The 24,808-nt window shown below is 35.8% G+C and overlaps 2 protein-coding genes across 2 annotated transcripts in view; one reads left to right on the forward strand and one right to left on the reverse strand.

Annotated features, from left to right (window-relative positions):
- The first annotated feature begins 380 nt into the window (after window positions 1-380).
- Window positions 381-16,775, forward strand: LOC145682698 (uncharacterized). Its single transcript, XM_081754086.1, has 4 exons — window positions 381-1,264; window positions 9,720-10,881; window positions 13,803-13,820; window positions 15,075-16,775. The coding sequence occupies exons 1-4, from the start codon at window positions 1,180-1,182 to the stop codon at window positions 16,339-16,341; spliced, it is 2,532 nt and encodes an 843-aa protein (XP_081610212.1). The 5' UTR covers window positions 381-1,179; the 3' UTR covers window positions 16,342-16,775.
- A 3,868-nt stretch (window positions 16,776-20,643) lies between these two features.
- Window positions 20,644-24,808, reverse strand: part of LOC145683273 (uncharacterized) — an 86,771-nt gene continuing 82,606 nt past the window's right edge. Inside the window, exon 7 of the mRNA XM_081754639.1 lies at window positions 20,644-20,882. Coding sequence (XP_081610765.1) covers window positions 20,827-20,882 — 56 coding nt within the window. The 3' untranslated portion in view covers window positions 20,644-20,826. The remainder of the gene's footprint in view (window positions 20,883-24,808) is intronic.

The raw sequence follows: 24,808 nt of genomic DNA on the forward strand, positions 1-24,808 counted from the left end.
GATCTAGCCCCAGTTTCTGAGCGACAAAAATAATTTAAGCTATTATTTATATATTTTTGAAAGTGTATGGTAAACTCATGATATACCTATCATAACCTGAGGTCTGGCTGGCTCCCCCAGTTTTTACCTTCAAGATCCGCCTCTGCAGTTGACAATTTCATGTTCTGCCAAACTCACCCATAACGTTAAGAAGCACAGGTTCTATTGACTATTTGGTATTCTATCTTACATCTTACATGTTTAATAATTGTATAGAATGAGTGTGCGTCATTTACATACTGAGAGATCAAATTTCGTCTGTATGTACACCGAAAGAAAAGCGGGTGAACTAATTTTAACATTTTGTGATTAAAATTTTGAGAGTTTCTCCGGGGGGGGGAGATTTCCCCCGGGCTACCCTCTGAATGCATCCTTGGTATAGAGTCCCCCAAAAAACTTGTATTAGTTTTACACCAGTAACGCTACATTTGTGAACATAAAACACATCTTTTGTACACTGTGCAGAAATGCTCAGCCGATGGGAAATAGTATTTCATAGCCATCTTTCATATACACTCACTTATTTTAACCGTTGTAAAGAATTTGTAATGATATTACACTTGTTACACATCACTTGTAAGCATAAAATAGAACTATATTACTTAGTATTTAATTCTGCCCTCTGTGGAAATTCGATCTTCATTAACATATATTTCCATGTAGAGTACTGAATTATACCTGTAAGGTTTTCAAAATATGGTGTGCTTAAACTTGATCATCACCAGAGAATGTATTATGGCATAATTCAAAGTAGAAGTGATTTGACATATTTTTCCCATCATCTCGTAAAATTGTTGGTTTCGGGAATCGTTTTTCATCTTCAGATTGTATACGAAAATTGACGGAAAACAGTGACAAACTTAGTAAGGAAAGGCAAATGCTTACTTAAAAACATGGCACAAGTTCATTAAATTCCGATAAAAAAAAAAAGAGAATATTCTATTAAACTGTGTATTCTTTCTATTTTGCATGATACTATTGTAACTGTTTCATAGATGCTCATTAAGAAAGTATGGATTGCTTTCTATGTTCAGTATGAATTTTTAACAATTACATTTTACAGTTTTGACTAGAGCATTTAGTTTTATTGTAAGAAATAAAATAATGTAAAAACCACTGATAAACGTGAAGAGTTCATTTATGCTGGGATTGAAGCATATTTCTATCATACCTAGCCTACAGTTAATCAACCTACAGTTTTCTTATATTTTTGATATTCTGATAAGTATGTCAGTTAAAATATTTATTGTAATATAAATGTAGCATAGTTTATGTAATGTAGTAATAGTTTAAGAATGGCATCGCTCTTTTTTTAAAAGTTAGTAAAAGATTGCCTAAATAACAGGGGATTGACAAATAACACTGTGCAACACGAAATGTCTCCTTTATATGCAAATATGTTTTTCTTATGTAATTTTGCATGAGAAAATCAAATGTGTACCTAATTACTTTTTATGTATCACATAAGAATTTTGTAAAAGAAAATTGAAAAGCTCGAAATATTGTATTCTGAAATACTGTATTTTTGCGGGTGGTGATGAAATATGATTAATATTGGTTTGATTATTGAAATTTAGCTTACCTTTTCAGCAGCGAGGCTATGTTGGATGTGAGCCTATAGTTAAAGGTGGAATTTGAACCACCGTGTCCTTCAATGTTCTACCGAGAATCGAACTCGAGACCCGGTGCACCGAAAGTGCGCCTGCTACCTACTAGATCAGCGGGGAGGGCAAAAATGTGCATAAGATAAAACTTGTTGTATATGTAATATACCTTACCATATATTCTCACTTAAATATCATCCAAGCGACAACTTTTTCTTCTTTACAGAATGAATATGCTATTTAAAGACTGGTTTTCCTCATTTTCAAATTTTTTTCCTCCGGGGTAAGAGTTTCTGCGTTATAATAGGGAACGCTAGATTGTCATATTTCTGCTGACTCTTATCTTTATTTCAGGTAGTAGTTCATTAACATCTAGTGATTAGCGAGTTCAGATTTGTGTTGCCTAACTCTACGCCAAGTGTTCTAGGATTTCAATAATTTTTGGTTCGATTGTATTGTTATTTGCTGAGTGGAGTTTCATTAGGAGTGACCGGATTTCGGACGTTGTGTCTCTTTGTGGTAGTGTATGCTATGCATCTGGGTTCAAGAAAGCGTTGAATATACGTTTAGTTATGCAGTGCAGTGCAATGTCCCATGCATGTAAAAATAATCCTGACTTATTTTGTTATGTATTTTCTATATAGTGAACTTAGATTAAAAAATCATAAAAGCAGCCTTACACCTTTAGTTAAAATGATATGAGTCACATATGCTACAGGAACTAAAGGGTGAACATTTCCAATATAGAGAAGCACTGCCTTCAGACTTAGTTTCGAGCTGTCAATATACAAGGGCCACTCGATGGAATTATGTTTATGTCCCAAATACTGAAATAAGCCATTTACATCTTTGGATACCTCCATCTTCAACAAATAATCCTCAAATGACTTTCCCGTTTCCTAAACAAACTCATTTTAACATCTTGAGCTAAGAAATTCCAACGTTGAAGCCTGGAGCCCAACAATTTCGCTTTTGTTTTAGGAAGATTTAAATCTCGTACAAGATCGTTAAGCTCTTCTTGTGTGATCAGATGAGGTGATATTGACTAGGATGTGGATGGCTGAAAGTCTAAATCTCCCCTGTTGCTTGGAACGTCTTGTTCAATAGTGTAAAGTTCTGAAACTTTAGTCATTGGAAGATCTTCACTTGGAAAACTATTTGAATAGCCTAACCTTAAATTAGGTTATTGAATCTGATGTTTAGATGTAAAGGAAAAGCCCTTTACATCTGTCGAGCAAAGTTACAGTCAGTTAAATGATCTATTTATTAGCCTCCAAATTATAAAAACAACAAATTTCTTAGAACTACGTTGTCCTTGTAGCTAGTTTCTTAAATTTCTAGAACTCACAGTGAAACAAATAGTGGGATCTAAGACTTATCTGGTCCCAACTCTACAGTCAAAGTACAGTTTATGAAGTTATGAGTGCGATTAGGCTTCATTGAATATAAAATATTCAAATGGCATTTGTGTGGGGACTTTAAAGTTATTGGTATTCTCTCAGGAATGATACAAGGTTACACCAAGTATTATTGTTTTTTATGTGAGTAGGATAGCAGTGACAAAGCAAATCACTACGTCCGTAAATACTGGCATTAAAGACAAGATTCCTGGTGCAAAGAACATATCTCGTAAACCAATTGTGAACCCTCAAGATGTATTTTTGCCACCATTACATATCAATCTTAGATAATTGAAGATGTTTGTTAAAGTACTAGCTACAGAAGGTATTGTTCTCACGCACCTTAAGAAGAAATTCAAAAAATTAAGTGAGGTAAACACTAAAGGAGTGTTTGTTATTCTACAGATTAAAATAGTTACCGTATATAGGATGAAAACTTTGAAACTAAACTCTGAAATTGAGAAATTAGTTTAGCTCTCATTTAAATCGGTATGGTAGGTTTTCTTCGAAATGTAAAAGCTGCAAATTATGAAGTTAGTGACAGTGCACAGTTTTTAATCATGTCATTAAAATTACACTTTTTTCCACTTACATCTTGACATTTTACCTCAAAACTTCGGCGCAGTAACTGATGAACACGGAGAACAGTTTCATCAGGACATTGCCACACTTGAAAAACATTACAGTGGAAAGTGAACTGAAAGTATGCTTGCTGAGTATTGCTGGTCAGGAGATATCTACAAGTTTAAATGACCAAATAAAGTATTTTAAAGGGTAAATGAACAAAATTGAATACTAGTATAATACGCCTTCCTAGTCTACATTAGATAGTAGATATGTGTAAATATGTACATTTGATATAATGTGTTGTGATCTGCCCAACAAAAAAGTGACGTGAAAGAACGTTTTGGTTCTCACCAATGAATTCAGCACCTGTCATTTAGTTAAATCACATAATTTCATCTGAAGGACAGATTAAATGTTTAAATTTGGTGCACAGTGTAATGAACATAAAATCTGTGACATCTATTTAGTTTTCGCATTGTCTAAAGCCAGCTATAAGTTGCAGAGTTGGTTTAAATATTTTTGAAAAGGATTAATCATTATAAAAATAATTTATTCTGAAGTTGGTCGTCCGCCTAGTTTTTGGCTAAAAGCGTAGTAATTGGTTATTTTCTGTACCAAAGTCCAATATTTAATTCACATAGTATTGCCAAACGAGAGTTTGCGAGTAAAGGTGGGTTAGGCCAAGCAGGGCACATTGTTTTCTGTCTTTGTTACAGCTAAATGGGAAGGGCGACCTGTGTTCTAGAACCTTGCCGCCATGTTCTTTATGTTACCGTTACATTGAAAAGTACAACTTTCTCCACGTTTGTTTACAGTTATTTGCTTAGCATATTTTCTACAATTTATTTTTAAATTGATTAAGCCATGATTTTTACTCACTTTTAATAGATTTTCGTTATTATCTCCTTATTGTTTCACAAATTGTTTAATGCTACCTCACATCCTGGGCTGCGTGTCTGTATACCTGCAGCCATGTTTACAAAACCCATGTTCATTACAATCCCATAATCCTACCATGTAGTAACCTTGCGCCAAGTAGTTCCCTCCGCCTGCCAAATAGTTCCATTTTTAGAACAGCTTATATAAGAAAATAAACACAACTTTCGCTCTCCTTATACATTATCAAGCACACAAACAAGCAAATTATTCATTTCTTCCCGGTAAATTTTCAAAATTTTAATATAAACGGACAACCAACTTTGGAACTTAATCCTTATCATAATTTATTGCTAAGATTCATCGTCAAACAACAAAATTGAACACATTAGTTTTAAATATATAAGCTACATAAACATGTATACAATTATTACATGTGAATTATTCGGCACATTTTTGGATTAGGGGGCCAGAATTTTTTAGTTAAAATTTCTTACTTTCTTGCTAAATTTTCTGTATATTTTGTTGGTTCAGGTTAGGTTAGGTTACATTAGATTAGATTAAGTTAAGTTAGGTTTCTTTCAGTTAGATTAGATTGGCTTCTCAGTTCCAAAACTTTCCTAATTATACTAGATTCACTAATTTAACTTATTATACATTTAATTGTATACATGTGAATTATTTTGAACATACTCTTTAACAAAGTAAAAAAAAAAAAAGATTGTTCTATCGACTACCTTTTAAATTTGATTTTAAATTTGTTTCCTGAGACCTGTTTATATATATATATATATATATATATATATATACATGATGGAAGAAGATTGTATAATAGAGTATCTTTGTGAGGAACCGATTTATTTTATATGTTTGTTCTGTGTGCATCCAAATGAATACCTTCTTTGCTTCTAGTGTTCTATCGGTGAATGTTTTTGTTAACAATAAATTGACTGTTGTATTTTTCCATATATGTTAATGTTCTAAACAATTACATTGAGAGAAGAGTCATTATGTGAACCTCTTTAAAAATATTTCTGCACAGAGGATTCTATTCTACTCTTGCCAGTATCCTTACCAGTTCCTTCTCTATCCTAAAGATGACAAGAGTTTTAGGTGTATAACTCCAGACGTAAAGAATTAATTATAAAATGAAAACTTGAACAATATATACACTTAGCTGTTTCTACATTATCTTTTATACATCTAATTCAATAACACAGGTCTTACATTTTATCTATGTGGTTCCCAGTTGAATTTATTAGATATTTTAAAATCCGAGTAAGGTAGCAGTTTCTATATATTTATAAAGGTAACCAAGAAAGTTCTGAGGCTTTTTCACACACTACCTTCGAACATCGATATGTCGCCAAAGACATAACTAGAAGATGAAAAATAGTACCCATCAGTATCGACGACCTTCTGCCAACATTCTGGAAGACTATGATTCCATCGCAGTAGAACTTGTTTGGCTGTGAAACGAACAAAATATCAAGTGTAGTTTGCACCTTTACTAGGGTTTGAACTAGAGTCTACGAAGGTGATTGTCCAAGGAATGGAACCGATAATAATCGGACGGTGCAAAGTCGGTGGAGTATGGCGGATGCAATAGTGTTTCCCACCCAAGGCATATAATGGTGTCCGGGGTTATCTTAGCCACGCGCAGCTTACTGTTGTCCTGTAACAGGAGAGTCCCTTTGCGTTTCAGAAGTGCTGGCTCCGCAATTTTCAGTTTTTCTTGAACACGGATCAACTTCTGTACTGGTTTCGGCTAGTTTGGAAGCGGTTCATGGGATGCTAACCAATGATGATGGCGACGTGGAGCTTCGTATAGGACTCACTTCACACCATATGTGAATACCCTGTCCAGAAATGACTCTTTCCTCAGGCGAGACAGTAAAGAAACACAAGTGGCTGTTGCGTTGCCTTCTGGCCTGGAGTAAAATGATGTGAGACCCATCACCCCAACTTGTAGTGCTTCCCAAGTTCGTGGAGGTGCTGCCGAATGGTTTTTCCACACAAATTGAATTGTAATCCTTGTTCCTCACATGTTTAGTCACTGTTCGCCTCTATTTCTGCATGAAGGTCTTAATTTTATACATGTGTTGGCCTTTCGGCACGTAGTGTGACTTCGAGTGTTTCGTCACCGTCCTTAAACTTGCTAAATCGCGGCTACACTGTCCGAGTAGTCACGACATCTTCACCAAAAATCTGGCATATCTCCCGCCCCGCTGTAGTTGCGTTGGACCCCATTTTGCGTTTGATCCCATGTTCACTCTGTTCTTACACAAGTTCACGGTGTAACCGAACTGCCACAAGTATATTGGCAGGTAGTATATTGGATTACCAGGTAGTATATTGGATATACCCACACCAACCACTGTCCTTCGCCTTATCTCCATTCGCATTCACTCACGGTGTGACGGTCAATTGAATACAGGCCTAGAACAAAAAGCGAAAGAACTTTGTTGATTACCTTTATACTTGTTTTGCTATCTGTTATTTTTGTTGGTTTGGTTACTTTTAACATTATTAAAATGTAACTCATGTGTTTTATTTGAATTAATAATTAGCTAATCTTTATTCATTCAACTTGTAAGTTGATTCGCTCTCCACGTATTCGACTGTCAAGTTCGGAAAGGAGATGGAACTGAAAGGGCGGCTTCATTTCTTATTAATTTATCATTTTTCATTCGCATGTTCTTGCATGCCCTCTCAGCCGCGAATAACGCTACCAGTCTCGCTGGCGGTTGGTGGTCTGTGGATATCTTACTCGTAAAATGCTTAAAACAAAAAAGTAGAATTAAGGAAAGAACTGGAAGAATTGTAGAAAATAATGTCATTATATTTAAATTTGATTTTGTATAGAGCTTGTCATCGTTCACATGAGATGGTCCACGTATCGTATTAGAAACGTTTGAAACAGCAATGTGACTAAGATGAACCAATTAACACTTGGTATATCCCTTTAAAATTCTGTCTTTTTTACGTGAATTATAGACTTTCAGTCAAGCGGCAACAGCATCGTCCCTATTTATCGTAAGATCATGGTTCATACGTTGTTTTTTCACACTAGAGTAATCTTTCAAATGGTACCATTCACATTTCCCTATCATGATCCTGAGGCGGGAAATTTTGAGGGAAATTGTGATTTTTCTCTGTAATTTTTCCTCAAATTTTGAGCCAATCTGGAGCCCGTCCTGTTTTAACACAGAGATCTGATAATCGGCTGAAAAATACTAATTTTGTACTAAACGTGTGTATTACATTTCAAGCTTCTATCTTGAAGAGTAAGGGTGGGGAACATATTTACCAATGATACCCATAATGCCCCAGATTACCGCAAAAGACCCTGATCTCAGGTAAAAAAAAAAGAAGAAGAAGAAGAAAATTATGAGAGTTCAATATTTATCCTAGGGTCTGTTTTGTAACTCATTCTCTTCAGAATAGAACAGCCTTTCAAACTGTACCGTTTACATGTCTCCATCATGTACCAGAGGCGGGAAGATTCCGAAGGAAAGGTTTTTTCGTTAAAATACCCATTTTCTTAAACGTTTTGCCCCCTCTGGACCAATTCGTTATAAACTCATAGATCTGAAAAAATCCGATAAATGCTTCTCGGTGGACTGAATGCTTGTGTGAAATTTCAATCTTCAAGGTGAAAGAGTAAGTTCGCCATGAAAATAACAAAAATAGGCCCCGCCATTTTTTCAGGATCTCAGGTACAAATTTAGTGAGACATCCTATTTACCCTAGGATCATAGTTCGTCCATTATTCTCTTCAGAATATAACTGCCTTTCAAGCGGTATCATTCATATGTCTCCATCATGTATCTGAGGCGGGAAAATCGCGAAAAAGGGAAATTTTTGGTTAAAATATCCCTTTTCTTTATCCTTTTGTCTTCTGGACTCCCCTGTGCTAACGCGGAGATTTGAAAAAAAATCTGATAAATATTACTCGGTGGACTAAGTGTTTATGCAAAATTTCAATCTTCTAGGTGCCAAAGTAAGTCCGCCACAAAAATAATAAATATAGGCCTAACATAAAATATTTTTTTAAGTCATAACGTCATCGTTTCCTATGTCTCGACCCACAAAGGCGTGAAACAATACGTAAAGTGTTCTACGATGCCTCTAGACTCGAGAAAATAAAAAGAAACCCGAAGTAAAGAGCTTTATTGGTTCTTTTTTTAGTCGAATAATGAAGACAGGACTTCAGTACCTAAAAATAGGTACGAGAACTCCATAGTGATATACACACACATCTTAGGGACAGCATTGATTTGATTTTCAAAATTTCTTCTGCTTTCAGTACTCTTTCGTAAGTATATTTACCATTGTTGCACCGAGATATGAGTATACCAATCAAAGAAGAGAACAAAGACAACAGTTTAGGAAAAGAGGTCAAGGTTCTCCTTAAGACATCGTTGGTAAATACCATGACGGTTAAACGCTAAAGGGTCAGGAAAAGTCAAATGGATAAGCTTCAGTACGGTTCTTTATTAAAACCAGTAACAAGAAATTTGAATAACCAAAGTGAACACCAGTGTTAGAACACATTCTTGCTGTATACAAATTGTTTTTAGAATAAGTAACATCAGTAACCAATCGGTGTAATCCCTCCGAAGGTTGATGCTGAGCCTCCTAGTTCCTTTCTTTAACCTGTATTGTGAGTTTGCTTCTTTCCTTAAATGGTTGTCAAATGGGAGAACTCATCCTCGAAAGTCTGGAAGAAAATTTTTCCCTGCTTAGGACATGGGATAAAACTAATAGTGAGATCACATCGTTTAGACTTCCAAACTATGCTATGTATAAATATCCGAAGTTCTTGTAGGACGGCTATGTCCGTCTGTCTGTAGTTTATCTGTCCGTCTGTTGACAGGTACCAGAGTAAAAAACGGTAAAGAATTTACCGGAATCGAGTCAAAGTTACAAGAATAAGTTTTTTATCATCTGTTAATCCTCTATTCAAAACTAGAAGTGCTCAAAAAAGAGGGAATCAACATTAATCGTCATAGAACAAAGAGGGAATTAGAAAGCCAGAAGCTGTTTTCCGGAATTGATTCAGTGTTTCAACTACAGACACAGTCCTTACTCTCATATTTATACTAAACCGGAAATGGTAGAAATGTAAGGTTTTAAGATTGAATATGCACAATTTTGAAGACTACCATACTTTCACAATGACGAAACTTGCTTGTCCTATTATATACTCAATGACTGTTCTTTTTTTCAGGAAGAAATACTAAGGAAAGTAATGGAAGTTTTAAGTACAGAGAAGACGTATTTGCTAGGATGAGACATCTTCACATCCTTCTTTTGTTTACGGTATGTGGTGTTAACTGCGTACAAGAGAATATTACAAATATGTCTATGAATTTGACGTGTTCTGAAATTAATTCCGATGAAATGACGGGTCTCCATATAGATTGTACAAATAAGAGTTTGTTCGACATTCCTTGGAATATCGACAAAAATGTTACCCACTTATATTTATCGCATAACAAAATCAAACGTTTAGAAAACGACGCATTCCTGAATAGGAAACTTCAAGATATTGAAGTTCTTGTGATAGCTTACAACGCTTTGGCATATATCGAGCCAAAAGCATTCCGTGGCCTAGTTAATTTGAAGACATTAGACTTATCATATCAAATGTATCTAAGCCCTTTATCTGATGAGCTCTTCTTAACGAATAGAAATTTAGAAAGCCTTATTCTCTCCAGCAATCCTAGCCTCAAAACACACCCTAAAATTACTTCTCTTAAGAGCCAGTCGGTAAAAACATTGGACCTTTCCAGTTGTGAAATTGGTTGGATTCATCCCAAAACATTTGCAAATTTACCAAAATTAGTCTTTTTGAATTTGTCGTCTAATTTCATTGCAGACTTATATTTTGATACGTTTAGTATGAACACTGATTTAAAAACTCTTGATTTATCCCATAACAAAAATTTCAATTTAGGTGAAACAGCCTATTTTCCAAGCTCACCTTCTTTGAAGAGCCTCATCCTAACACGTTCCATGATTGATAAACTTTCAAACACAACTTTTAAACATGTGAACAATATTGAAGAACTAATTCTAGTTGGGACAAAAGTCAGAGTAATTCAACGAAATGCGTTCGAGCCACTAAAAAAATTGAAATTACTTGATATTACTGATACATCTTGGAAATGTGATTGTTCGTTAGTGAAAATCTACATTCTGCAGAAAGAGAAGAAAGTAAATATCAAAGGTTCACTGCAATGCTCAACGTCTTGGTTCGATTTCGTTGAAAAGTATTGCTATATAAACAAGACGCAAATCTCAAGTCGAACAACTTCTATCAAAGAAAATGGTTCTATCTTTGTTTATCAATTGGCTTTGGTGGTACGATATTTATATTCTTCACTTTAGTTGAAATCTAAAAACCATTATGATAAGCAGTATTATTAGCCCAGTGATTAGTAATATTGTAAGAGTATATTTTGACAAGTTAGACTTAAAGTAGACACAATACAGTGAAGTTTCTATGTAAATAGGATACAAAATTTCGATATATTAATTGAAAGCAAAACTTTTTACTCTGTCCAAAAATATAATAGTTCTGCAAACCAAAAGAAATAACAATTTACTATGAGTGGACTAAATTTAAGAGTAAGAATGTTACTTATTCAATGGACAGTTGTCATTATCAAGCACGTTTAAACAATAATAAATGTGTTCAAATTGTTCTTTATCCTAATTAAATTTTTTGTTATTAGTTTTTTAATTCAAAGAAAATTTGCTTTCGTATCTTATGTATGAAAATATATTTATTTATATAGTGTATTAAAATAGTCTTTAACATATCTGGAATATTTATCACATTAAGTAATGAATAAATTGTATAAGTAATAATTAAACGAACTATAATAAATTGAAAGGAATTAAATCTACGTAAAATGTAATGTTAAATTAAGTCGTACGTATCTTGTTCTGTAGATAATACAAATTTACTCCAACTATTGAATAAAATGGAACTGGCAGTAATGTAATTGTTTATTAGTGCTAAGATTTTAGATTTCATTTTTGCCCCGATCACGTTAATTAAGATTTTTCTCGTAGAAAAGTATTAGAATTTTCGTTTCCTTTTATACAAAGATAATTAAGTTCAGAGTTCAGTACATTTAGGACACTACTAGTTGCTCTTCTGGCATACACGCGTATGATTATTTCATCCGTACCTCCATGGTAATTTTCCAGAAAACTATAACACAGTTCTTTTACAATAGAATCTTTGAATGTTTCCTTCTTATTCTATTTTGTAATACTTTTTCCAAGATAAAATAGAAGTGAAGGTGAAAAACAGAAAAAAGTAAGTAACTCATTTGAGATGTTAGAAATACTTACCTGAAATATTGTCCAACCGAGGAAGATGATTACGTTCATTGAAACCGTTTCAACTATTAATAAATCAATTAGAAACAGAAATGTTCTCCTTTTTTATCATTCTGCGTTGTTACGTTCCTGACAATCAAGAAAGCTCACTTAATCGCCCTTGAATAGGATTTTTAGAAAGCACAAATCCACTTTCTGTACAACCTTTACACGTTTGGGTACAGACTTACAGAGTGACAATGGAACATAGTAGAGTCAATCCATTCTAAGTGATCATGTGCCGCTCGATCATCTCCAAAAAATCTAATTTTTTTATGAATATTTATCCTATATCAGGGTACTTCAAAACCACAATTAATTATTTTTTACATCCCATGGCGACACAAGAGCTAGCGCCATATTGCGTTTTTTTTTTTTTTTTTCGATTTTAGGCGTTTACGTAGTTTTGAATATCTCAGCATGCATTTGTCCTAAGAAATTGAAAATTGCTGGACATCTCCAACTCGTACAGAGCTAAAACTTTGATCTCGACAGTTTTGCTTAAAATCACTTGAAGGGGGTGAAATCAGGGCCTACAGTAGCAACATTTTTTGACATTGAAAGCATGTTTGGGAAGAAGAAGAAACTGACGTAGAGGTCTGAATTTGTGTGTGCATGTAGTCCGGAGACATAAGTTAATACACAAAAATGTACAGACCTCTGGCTGCTTCCGAAGGCCTGAAAGAAATCGTGAAATTGGGGAATTATGCCAATTTACCATGTTTAACTGTCCAATACCTCCAATGGGCCTGGATAGAAAAATCTGAAATTCTGGGAACAGTAGTTCTTTAGTATACCACAACACACAACAAAGCGCGTTTTGTGTTTTTGAGCAGATGGAGCTCAAAGTATAAAGTAATGACGTCATAATCTAGAAGGTGTTTTGTTCATAAAATCTTTTCTGGACATTGAAAACATGTTTGGAAAGAGGAAGCAACTGACGTAGAGGTCTGAATTTGTGAGTGCATGTAGTCCGGGATCATAAGTTAATACACAAAACTTTACAGACCTGTAGTTGCTCCCAAAGGCCTGAAACAAATCATAAAGTTGGATAATTATGCCAATTTAGCATATTTCACTGTCTAATATCTCCAATTGGCCTGGATAGAAAAATCTGAATGTTTGGGAATAGTTATCTCAGAGTTAGAGTAGTGATAACAGTGTAGAGGACAAACACTTCCTACCCCAGTGAGCATACGAGACATTTGTTTTTATCCTGCCTCTATACATTTGAGTGTATTTCTGCCTCTATATCTGTCATTTCTGTCTGTTTTTCTACTTCCTATGTAATTCCCCGTTTGTTTATACTCATATCTCGTGTGCCATGCGGTTACTTTGCACATTCCCTCCCAAAATGTATTCACCCCAACACAAATAAAGACATTTGCAACTTTTCTGTTCGAAACTCTATCTTTGCTTTTGTACCACAATCACGGGGCTACTTGTATACTTGCATCACTTTGCACACATTCGATGCACATATAAACGTGGGTGTACAAGTATCCCCATCATCGCGGTTATTTCTACACCTATGACATATTGCATTTGTTCTTGTTAGACTTAATGAAATTCGCTTTTCATAACGTCCCTGTGAAATTCACGGTCTAAGCATATCTTTTTCTTTTCTATAACAGAATATCACACCCAGCTATTCTAATTTACGTGAGGGGGTGCGGTGGCTCAGTGGTAGAGCGTTCACCTCCGGTGCTTGGGGTCCCTGGTTAGATCCCAGCTCGTGCCGTGTGCACTTTGTGGTGGACAAACACCGTACTCGTGGGTTTTCTCGGGGTTCTCCCGTTTCCTCCCACTTTCTTCATTCCACCATTTCACTCATTTCTCATTATCACCGTCTCCTTTAGCCTAACCGGCATAACCGTGGGACGTTAAACTTAAAGACTTCATTTCATTCTAATTTAAGTGTTCTAAAGGTGTCCAAGTAACCCTATATTACGATAAGTGAAGAGGTGCTTGTGAAATGTTTGAGCACTCATAATAAAACCCAATTAAACAGGCAATTATTAAACGTTTAAATTGTAGAAAATTCAGTATCACTTATTGTAAATAGATAATTTTACTAATACAAATGTAAATAGTCTACCAATAACATTCACTCTTTTCTGCTGTTGTTGTGCAAATCACTATCATTACATTTATACTTATACTAGTAAAGTAAGGAATATTGATCGCTGATGGTACAAATTTACCATATAAAATAGACACACGATAAGAGATATAATACCTGAATACACAACCTCTAACAATAAAGTTCCGTGAATGATTCCGTAAAGAGAAAGTAGATACAGTATACAATATGAAAGTAGATACCTTACTGTCCTTCGAAGTAGTCCCCTCCCGCGGTTATGCAACGCTGAGCACGGCTGTACATGTCCTGGAAACTTTTTAAGAAGTCTTCTCTCGGGATGATGCTCAGAAGTCTCGTCACGTTCCGTTGAATGTCTGGGATATCGTCAAATCTCTTTACTTTCAAAGCGAGTTTGAGGCGAGGGAACAGGAAGAAGTCGGGAGGATTCAGATCTGGCGAGTATGGTGGATGGTCAATTTGCACCACCCCTTAGGAAAACCAAAACCGGTTTTTGAAAATTTTCAAAAAACCTGTTTCGGTTTTATTCAAAACCGGTTATCAGTTTTCTCCAAACCGGTTCGGTTTTTCATCGGATCCGGTTTTCTTCAAAACTGCTTCCTGTTTTTTTCAAAATTTGTTCTATTTCTGACCAGAATAGTGTTTCGTTGTTCTCCGGAGACCGATTCCGTTTCCACAGAAACAGTTTTATGTGTTTTCCAAATTGTTTCACCGAAACCAGTTTCGGTGAAAACCGAACCGGGTTTTGCAGAAAACTACAACCGGTTTTGGTAAAAAACGGTTTCGAGAAAACCGAAATGTCGGTTTTCGGATTTTTTCTAGAAACCAGTTTCCGGTTTTTCTTTTTTTAAAAAAACGATTTTGCCCATCCCTACTGAATACTTAAATTTTAGATGTGTAATTGAGGCCGGAATCTATGTTATGGTGTACAGAACAAATCTCATGAACTCTATGAAAAGGTACTCCAAAGAAAATATCGCTAAATATTAAATACTTGAGAACTAACATTATGGTCAAATATAATTAAAAACAAAATACTAATTTTGACTGCAGTAACTATTTATCTGAAGTTATTTGATTTTGTTACAGGTTCGAAGATAAAGTTTACTTCACTACTATGGTACCATCTACTTTCAAATATTTCTTGATCTCTTTAGTCTTCACGTGTGTAGCAGATGATGACACAAGTCCTGAATGTCGCACCTGTGATCAATTTATGGGTGGAATATGCATGGATTGTTCAGCTCAGGATCATAAAACAATCCCGAATATAAGTCGTAATTTTGTCACAATTTTAAATTTGTCTCATAACGACATCCGAATTCTCGAGGACAACTCATTTGCTGATGAAGGATTGCAACATTTAATATCTTTAGACCTTTCGCACAACAATATAGAAGAAATATGTCAGAATGCTTTCAAAGATCTGATAAGTATGCAATTTCTAAATTTGTCCCACAACAGCTTCTTCGCACCTCTACCGCCAACGATGTTGTCAGAGATTCGCTCTATGGGATATTTGAAGCTAGCTAACAATCCAACTCTAAAACCTTCCAATCATCCGTTTCTTATCAATGATGGGATAAAAGTCCTTGATCTTAGTGACTCCAGTATTGACTATTTACCCGAAGAAACATTTATTGGTCTTTCAAATTTACAAGTGTTGAATCTTACCGATAATTTGATCATGAAGCTGGAACAAAATGTGATTGCCAAAAATAAAAATCTGGAAGTGCTTGATTTATCTAGGAACAGAGAATTTAGAGTATTTGATAATCAAGGTTTAGTTTGTAGCACATCACTGAAAGTCCTTAATGTAAGTTATTGTGAAATTCAATATCTGACTACTTATACTTTTGTGTGTGTTCCTAATCTTGAGGTTCTAATACTAGACGGTACAAATATTAGCAAACTTAATGTGAAAGCATTTGATTTTATGGAAAAGCTTAAAGTTGTTGCTTTGTATAACATTTCATGGGCGTGTGACTGCTCCTTATCAGATTTACGCAGTTCGTTCTCAAAAAGGAAGATAAGATATCTTGGTAATCCTCAATGTTTGTCTTTGTGGGAAGACTATTACAATAGAAGCTGTTCCAATGGCATCCGTCTAACTTCTAGGCCAGTAGACAGGAGAAGAAAAGGGAAAGAGTTATCGCTTATTGAAATTCTTGCAATTGCATTGACTCCAGTAGTTGTAATTCTTATTGCTATTCTTATCAGATACTTTCTTATCTGGAAGGAAAAAAGGACAGCGAAGAAGTCGCGAGCTACCAACTTAAAACGTGGTAATGTCACAAAGGCACCTATAAAACGTGATAGAAAGTACGTACGATATGCAGATGCAATATACAGATAAAGAAATGAGTTTACTAACCTGAAAAAAAGCCAAATCTAAATGTACTTGTCAAGAATGCCATAATTTGTACATTAATGTAATATGCTTATACACTAGGTATATTATTAAAATGGAATATAATTTATCTCCTTTTTGATGGTACAAAGCTTATCCAGAAGGCAAGTTCCGATGGACTGTAAAAGCAAAAGATGAGAATTATTTTATTAATACATACTCCCTTTCCGCCATTCTTTGTTGAGCCGCCAACTGGAATCAGGTTGTCATAACCTTCTGCAATTGAGTTGCGCTGTCGAAACGTTGACCGGCTTCGTTACTTCAGGATCCACTATGTATGGACCATTGATTGGTTTCTGGCGTCACGTAGGATACGTATGTTTCGTTCCCGGCAGGGGTGCCCACAAGGGGGGGGCTATGACGCAAACTGCGTCATTGAAATTTTAGGGGGGGTTAAAAATCTATATAAATATGTTTGAGGTGGTATAAAAATTAATCGAAAAGATTTTTTTTCATGGAAGAACACCTATGGATAGACAATTAAGGGGGGGTGCGTCATGGACATAAGGGGGGGTGGGCACCACTGGTTCCCGGTGACGATGTAATTGAAGAACTGGTCACCTTCCTCGGTGGTAACGCAACAGAAAGGTTAAAGGGGACGCTAAGTGCTGCTTGTTGTTCTCTGCTATTAGTAGCTATCAAAATCATCGCTCGCACAATTTTCGGAATTGTAGTGAAGATTTCTATCATGCATTCCGCGGGAGACTATGCACACAACAATGTTTACCTTCCTACAGACTTTTAACTACTGGTTCCACGTAGATGTGCTCCCACCAAGTTATTCTGTATGTTAATACATCATTGTTGCACAAGCGCGTCTTGATCTGAGCATTCTTACTGTTTTTTGAACACTTTTGGAACTTACTTTCTGGATTGCCCCGTAAATGCAGGCTAATTTTGTAGCAAACATTTCACGTTGATTTCTACTTGTTTGACTGTACTCCTAGTATTTAATACTAGGTTTGAAACGATTTTCGATCTAAAAAGGATCACAAAAGTTAACTCACGGATGTACTAGACAGGGGCGTCATTTCAGACTTCGCTTGGGAGAGGGAACAAGAGCACCACCGACATAAGACTTTCATGTTTTGTACTAGTATATTAGTATACAATTGATTAAAGTATGTGTTCCTTAAATTCTTGGGGGGGGGCAATTGATCCCCTCCCGCCCCCTAAATGACGCCCCTGATACTAGAATGCTAATTTTATTTTATTGCAGAGATTAAATTGATCATTTGGTTATTTTTGCCGTATAAATTCCAGATATTGAAGTACTTTCCAACAAACATTCTATGATAAAAGTTATGATTTTAAATACAAAATTGAATAGTACTAAAAATAAAATCAAAATGACATGAAATTGAATGTAAAACAAATTACCAATTAAAATAGTTAATTTTTAGTTTTTTGTTACATCTGTTGATTATGCTTTACGAGGGACATTATTTTTAGTTTATATATAATCTCATACTATAGGGGAACATACAATCATTGTCAATAGTAATGATTTCAATGTTACAAACTTCGTGAGAGGGTACCTTATAACTAGAGACCGGATGTTAGGCAAAATGCCTATTCTTTAATATTAAAGATATGATCAAAAACAACATTTTAATGGTTGTTTATAGTTCCAACTTAAGTTAAATATTATTTCTCAATATTGTCTATTTCGTCCCTTCCTACTTACATAATTGCTTTAGTGCTCAATGTTGCCTATTTTATGAATTTTCTTCAAAATAAGACTTTATTGGAAAAATATTTTTTAGTATTTCAAAAAAGGATTTTGCCTCTTCCGAGAAATATAAGTGTTGTTTGTAGTAAGAAGATTCCGTAAAAATATTTATTGCTATGCGCACTGATAAAGTGCTGTAAAATTTTGGACTGCTGTGTGTACTGATGAAGTGTATAAAATTTGGACTGTTATGTGTATGATAAAGTGCTGTAGAGAATGCATTTACCAAATATACATGGAATACATGTCCAGCTTCGTTTTTATATATGCACTAAAAGAAGATATTAACAAACAGATATGTTTCTCTATTCTTTCAACATTAGCTACGGCTTGAATTTATTTTCGAATTGTATTGAGTATTTATCTTCATTATTTCGAGTTACATTTTACTGAATATTTTTTAATTCTTAAGTGAATATTTGCCTGTCTATTTTCCAGGTTTTTAATGCCTAAACATCCGGTCTCTACTTAAACTATTCGTGCACAATATGTGGAGTGTAATTATATTTAGTATTAGATAATCAACATAAAAATTAACAAAGGAACCATTATAATAATGACTATATGTTACACAAAACATACATCTTATGTTTCACAAAGTATGTACATTTTTAAAGCAGACCACTATTTAGAAACAAGTATAATTCATGTGTTCGTACATTCTTAGCAACGGAAAATCACGTGTATATTTTTGAGAGTACTATAAAGCGGAAACGTATTCACTATTTTTCTGGAAAATAATCAGTTCTTAATAAAATATGATTGAATAAGAATTAATATTATTATACTTATGACACTTTAAACTTGGGATAGGCACGAGTCGAGCTAAACCTCGACTCGACTCGAATACAACTCGAGTTTCGAGTCGAGTCAAAGGTAATTTTCTCGAGTCGAGTTCCGAATCAAGTCATTGTTTTGAGGTCAAGATCCGAGTCGAATCGAGTCGAGTTTGATAAATGGCTCGTTCGTTCAGCTCGTTTTAACTTGTCTTGAGATCATGCCCTGATTAGACTGGAAAGCGAAAGTCATGACAAATGTAAGACTTCAGTGTTGCTCACGACAGGGATGCATCTCGTCCATACTTTTAGTACATATCGTGGGGTACTTTTAGTGTATCTTGTCTCGTCTCGAAAATAAGACGATAATAGATTTTTATAACGAGACAGCCTCAAATGCCGTGAACTCCAATATATGTAGGCCTATATACTATAGTTCTTACCGTCAAGGCTGAGACCTGTATGGTCGAATTTAAGAGCCCAAGCAGAAGTCCAATCTAGATAGTGATGTCAACCGGGTGGGCTCTGTTCAACTGAGCAAATAGCTCGAGTAGGTTTTGTTGGGACGAGCCATCGATCAGCTCAATTGAGCCGATGGTTGGAGCTTGCTCGGTTGGGATGAGCCACCAACTCGGCTCATGAGAGTCATCGGCTCGATCCTGATCCGTTGAAACGAACCCATCGACTCTGTTAGACTCAACTTAACTGAGCTGATGACTCAAACCAGCTTGGTTGGGGTGAGTAATTAGCTCGGTTCGGTTTGACTCGGGTGAGCCATAGGCGCGGTTGGGTGAACTGTCGGCTCGGCTCACTTTTCGGTTCGTCTCGATAGTGAATGAGCTGTGACAACTCTAAGCTCGGACTGAGCAGTTTTGAACATGATTGGCCGGCGTCCAATAACCTTTAAGAAATTTTGGCTCGAGCCCGAATACTTGTTCCTCCGGAACTCAAACCCAGAACCTCGTGACTGATGTCCTTGCCTTCTAAAGACTTCTCGACGACGTAGATCGGCAATCAACACAAAATGAATTTTACTGGTTCATTTGGAGTTGAGCGTCCCGCTCAGTACCGAGTCTGTATGAGACATGGACCTATAGATTAACGTTGGATCTGAACGATATGAGTTCCCACCGGGAGTCGAAGACGGCATCGAGGGCCAAATGTGCGTATTTTAACTACATAACCAGCTCGCGCCAAATGAGCTTTGTGGTGGACAAACACCGTGTGTGGTAGACAACATTGTGTCCGTGTGTTTCCTTGGGGTATTCCCGTTTTCTCCTCTGCTTATCGTTCCAGAAATTCTTCCATCATCATTCACTTGCTGTAAGCAGGGGCGGATCCAGGAACGACTTCTGGGGAGGCGGTGGGTTGTCATACTGCTACTTAGAACTACTTTTAACAGTTTCAAACTCTGGGAGGGTTTTATTTATATATATAAAATAAAGAGTTTCCTCTTCTGTGGGGGGACAATCGCCCCGATCGCCTCCCCCTGGATCCGCCACTGCCTGTAATCATAGTCTCCCTTAGCCTAACAGGCATAATCGTGGAACGTTAAACTAAAAGATTTCATTTCATTTCATTGAGGTGTTCAGTATTAATCCCGTGTTCGGCAATATCCCAGTCTCCCCTAATATGCGATACTTACAACTAAAATTTGAAATTTACAAAAATGATTTGTCCTATCGTTTGGTTATGGCAGTAATATGAATATACAAAAGGAAAATAAAGACCATAGAGTATTTTCCGAAATATTTTAATTAAGATAACAAACATTTACATTTCATGCATTGAATTGAACTGATCTTTTAAATAAAGTTTGCTGCAACCATGCACGAACACAAGTAATATTTGAAATATTATATTTTCGTAACATCTTACATGTTGTAATGTTTATTTTTATTTAGGTTGTAAAGGTTTTATTCCTTACATTTCATTTGTAAAATAGCAATAAGCATGGATTAAGTTGTGAGTTGTAATTGCTGAAAAAGAAAAAAAAAAAAGATGACAAATAAACTTTTAATAAATGTCACAGAATTAAATATTTTTTACTGGAGTGATTGTTACCGGAGGATTTCCAAAAATTTAACGTCTCACACGCAGTGTTGCCAACAAGTTGATACAAAAAGTCGCTAAACAGGAGATGAAATGACTCCAATTTGGGGTGAAAAGTCGCTAAAAAAATTTTCGTTTGTTTTTGCCACTTTCATACATATATATATATATATATATATATATATATATATATATATATATATATATATATATATATATATATATATATACAAAAGATACCTGATCAATTAAAGTCCTACTACTATATAGGCTACAAGAACGTATATGAAAGACTCATATATAACTAACAGTAATTTCACTTTTATATATTTTTAACTTTATGATCAATTTTGCTTCAACGAAATCAAAAATGAGTTTAGAAAAACGAAAAAATTAAAGGTCTAGAAAAAATCTTACTTCACTTCTACTCACGCTTCTACAGATAATCAGTTTGCTATCGGTAATGTATTATTTGTGCTCTGTAAACTAAAGGACATTAAAAGCTGTAGTTGGTCCCCGTTAGAAGGTAAGAGATAGCAGTAATAAAAGCGGGAATATGGAGATAAATATTATGTACTTTCCCAGCTCAACATCTCCACTGATTCAAATAAGCAAAAGGAAAATAAACATACTATATCTGAACTGATTCGAGCTAATAGTACTTATTTTAAGACAAATTGTTCGAAGCACAAAAGTCGCTAGATTTCTAAGTAAGTCGCCAGATCGTCATCCCAAAATCACCAAAAAAGTCGCTAATCGGAAAAATTATTTTTTGTCGCTATCCTGGAAGACGAATCCCCTAGATTTAGCGACTTTTTCCCCAAATTGGCAACACTGCTGAAATGTCACGCCAATAGTAATAAGTCGTTCATTGCATTTAGTGCCATCTATGAAAGAAATAATGTACCAGTTTTAACTGTCTAGCTACGTTAGTTCTTTGGAGGCGGTCATTTGAATTAGTCTTGCAATGAACTCACTGTTGCCACACTTGGTACAATTGTACCAAATTCAACCCTTTTTGTCATTCATCTGCCCGTTGGTTCCACGCTGGCATTTTCAGCCCCTTTTGTGAAAAAGTTGGTACAATTCTACCCAATTCAGCACCATAGATACCACTGTCACTTAAAATTATTAATAATGTGTTGTGATGTCTTTCAGGGAAGGTTCTAGGACGCTGGACCAGTTTTACATTTCTTTTTACAAATGTCAGTTTACTTACCTTATATCCTTCTTATCGTCTATTATCCTCCTTCGGTCGTGAAATAAGCGAGAATACGGTGTAATAATTTATATTTCTATGTTTTATTATAACGTATTGTTTACACACGAACTCGGAGATAATTGATTTATTGCTTGTTTTATTTATTTTTTTTATATGACCACAATACTGTTTTGGTTTATTGGTGACTTTGAAATAGAGGCGCGTTTGGTTTCCCTACAATACATACCGAAGATGATAACTGTTTTCTCCCTTTTAATTTGCGGCCTCTGTTATACTTCCTACGTGCGAAAAAAAATCATCTACTTCCACGGTTGTTCGGGGTCGTCCTATTTGGACATTTTCAAAACGAGCACTTTCTTGATTTAGACTCTTGGAAGAGGGGGGCTGCGGAGAATGTTCTAGAACTTTACCTCTTTTAGCTTCATGTTATTGAGCCATGCATTACACTGGTATAAAATAATGAATTCAGCCCTTTTTGTTTCAATTTGGTACTATTTTTCAGCCCACTTCAGATCTAGGGCTGTTGCAACACTGAATGAACTCACATATTGCAAGACAACGCTCCAGTCCACATGGCTGTTGTTGCTAAAACTGCAGTGCTAAATCTGGGCTGTAGAGTATATGATGAAATTCCTCGAAGCTACAGTCTTTCACTGGGCTTAGCGTAGATGCTGAATATCCTCGAAGCCACAGTGTTTCACTGGGCTTAGCGTAGATGCTGAATCTCCTCGAAGCCACAGTGTTTCACTGGGCTTAGGGTAGGTACTGAATCTCCTCGAAGCCACAGTGTTTCACTGGGCTTAGGGTAGGTGGTAAATCTCCTCGAAATCAGTCTTTCACTGGGCTTAAGGTAGATGCTGAATCTCCTCAAAGCCACACTCTTTCACTGCAACTTCGGTAACAAGAGTCGTGTTGACTGAAGCGTTTTTATGTAGTATGTTACCCCAGTGCACATACATTGATTCAAATGACTGTCTGCAACGAACTCTCGGTGCTAGAATGTTGAACTGGTTTATTATATCTTCTGCAGATGGCACTATATCCCACGAAGGGCTTATTGCCATTGTCATAATATTTAAGTGACAGTGTGAAAACTTTTAGAAATACCCGCATTATATTTTGAAAAGGCTAATTATATAATGACTACTACAGAACTAAACTGAGTTTACATTAAGTTTTATGTTGCAATGTGTTGACCCTGTAAAAGTTTAAAGTGAAACATGCCTTAGCAATATACTTGGTAGACCCTATGTAGACTAATGGTATTCTATATGTACAGGACCGGATTAACACATCTGGAGACCCGGGGCTAGAAAAAATATGTGGCCCCTGCTGACTTCGCCTAATACATTTCTGTGAAAGTACAGTGGGAACGTTAAGGACTATGTTTCATATTTTTGGTATATATTATCGTATGGTGATGATTGTATCTTGTATTATTCTTTTTAGACAGCCAGCTGAGATTTTTATCAGAGTGGAGGCCCGGACTATAGCTCTCCTAAGCCCCTCCCTTAATCCGGCCCTGTATATATAGGTGAATGATAGAACCTATATAGGCTAATGATCAACTGTATGTAGGCTAATACTAACCCATATGTAGACTAATGGTATAGGCATACGTAGGGTAATAGTCGGCACGTCCTTAGGCTAATGGTAACTCTATGTAACCTAATTGTATGTCCTATGTAGACTAATGGTTTCAACGCTAGAAGTGACTGTAGACGAAAATCCAACCAACCTACCTTTATCCACATACGAGGGGGTACCGCAAAGTTTTAATTGTCACCAGGAAGTTATTAAGATATGATGATGATATTCAGTGTGTGTTATGTTTGGTTCTTATCTGCATGATGTTAAGGAAATTAGCTCCTGATGATCGTAATTTGTTTTAATACTGTGTGCCAGAAATGACCAAAGTGCAAGATGGATAAGATTCAGACTCGCAGTGTGATAAAGTTCCTGCATTTGAAGGATAATAATGCCAGACAAATTCATGACACGATGAAGGCTATGTATGGCAATGATTGTCCATCTTATGACACGATCGTAAAGTGGAAAAGGAAATTCCAAACTGGTCATATGTCCCTCATAGACGACCCAAGACCAGGAAGATCATCTCTGACTGACGATGCGGCCGCTGTGAAGAAAGTGGAGTGTTTAATTCTCGAAGAAAGACGTCTAACCATCCAAACTATTATGAATGAGGCTGGTCTCAATTATCCATGAAAATTATCCATGACAAACTTCACAGGCCTAAGGTATCTGCGCACTGGGTTCCGCGTTTGCTGACACCTTTTCAGAAGCACCAGCTCATTCATCTCAAGTTGCTGTCGAGAAAGCAAGAGCGTGTGGCTTCCAGGTATTGCAGCATCCGCCTTATTCTCCCGACCTCACACCCAGTGACTTCCTTGTTTCCCCAAATGAAGAATACGTTGCGTGTCGCCACATTGATAACAGAGATGACGTCATTCATGAGGTGAAAGAGTGGTTTAAAACAATGTGCAGATTTCTACAAGGACAGTATTCGTAAAGTGAAGGAATACTGGGAGAAATTTGTAAATATGGGTAGTGACTACATATAGAGGGGTTAACGACTAGAAGTGATAAGAGTTCTTGTATCCTGAGGTTTTG

This window comes from Thermobia domestica, chromosome 4, assembly GCF_964235325.1.
Source record: "Thermobia domestica chromosome 4, izTheDome1.hap1.1, whole genome shotgun sequence".
Classification (NCBI taxonomy): Eukaryota; Metazoa; Arthropoda; class Insecta; order Zygentoma; family Lepismatidae; genus Thermobia; species Thermobia domestica.

Bases quoted from the DNA above. Each gene is read 5' to 3' on its own strand.
- LOC145682698 (XM_081754086.1), top strand. From the start codon at position 1,180: ATGCTGGGATTGAAGCATATTTCTATCATACCTAGCCTACAGTTAATC. The intron at 1,265-9,719 runs GTATGTCAGTTA...TCTTTTTTTCAG, and splicing joins TATTTTTGATATTCTGATAA to GAAGAAATACTAAGGAAAGT.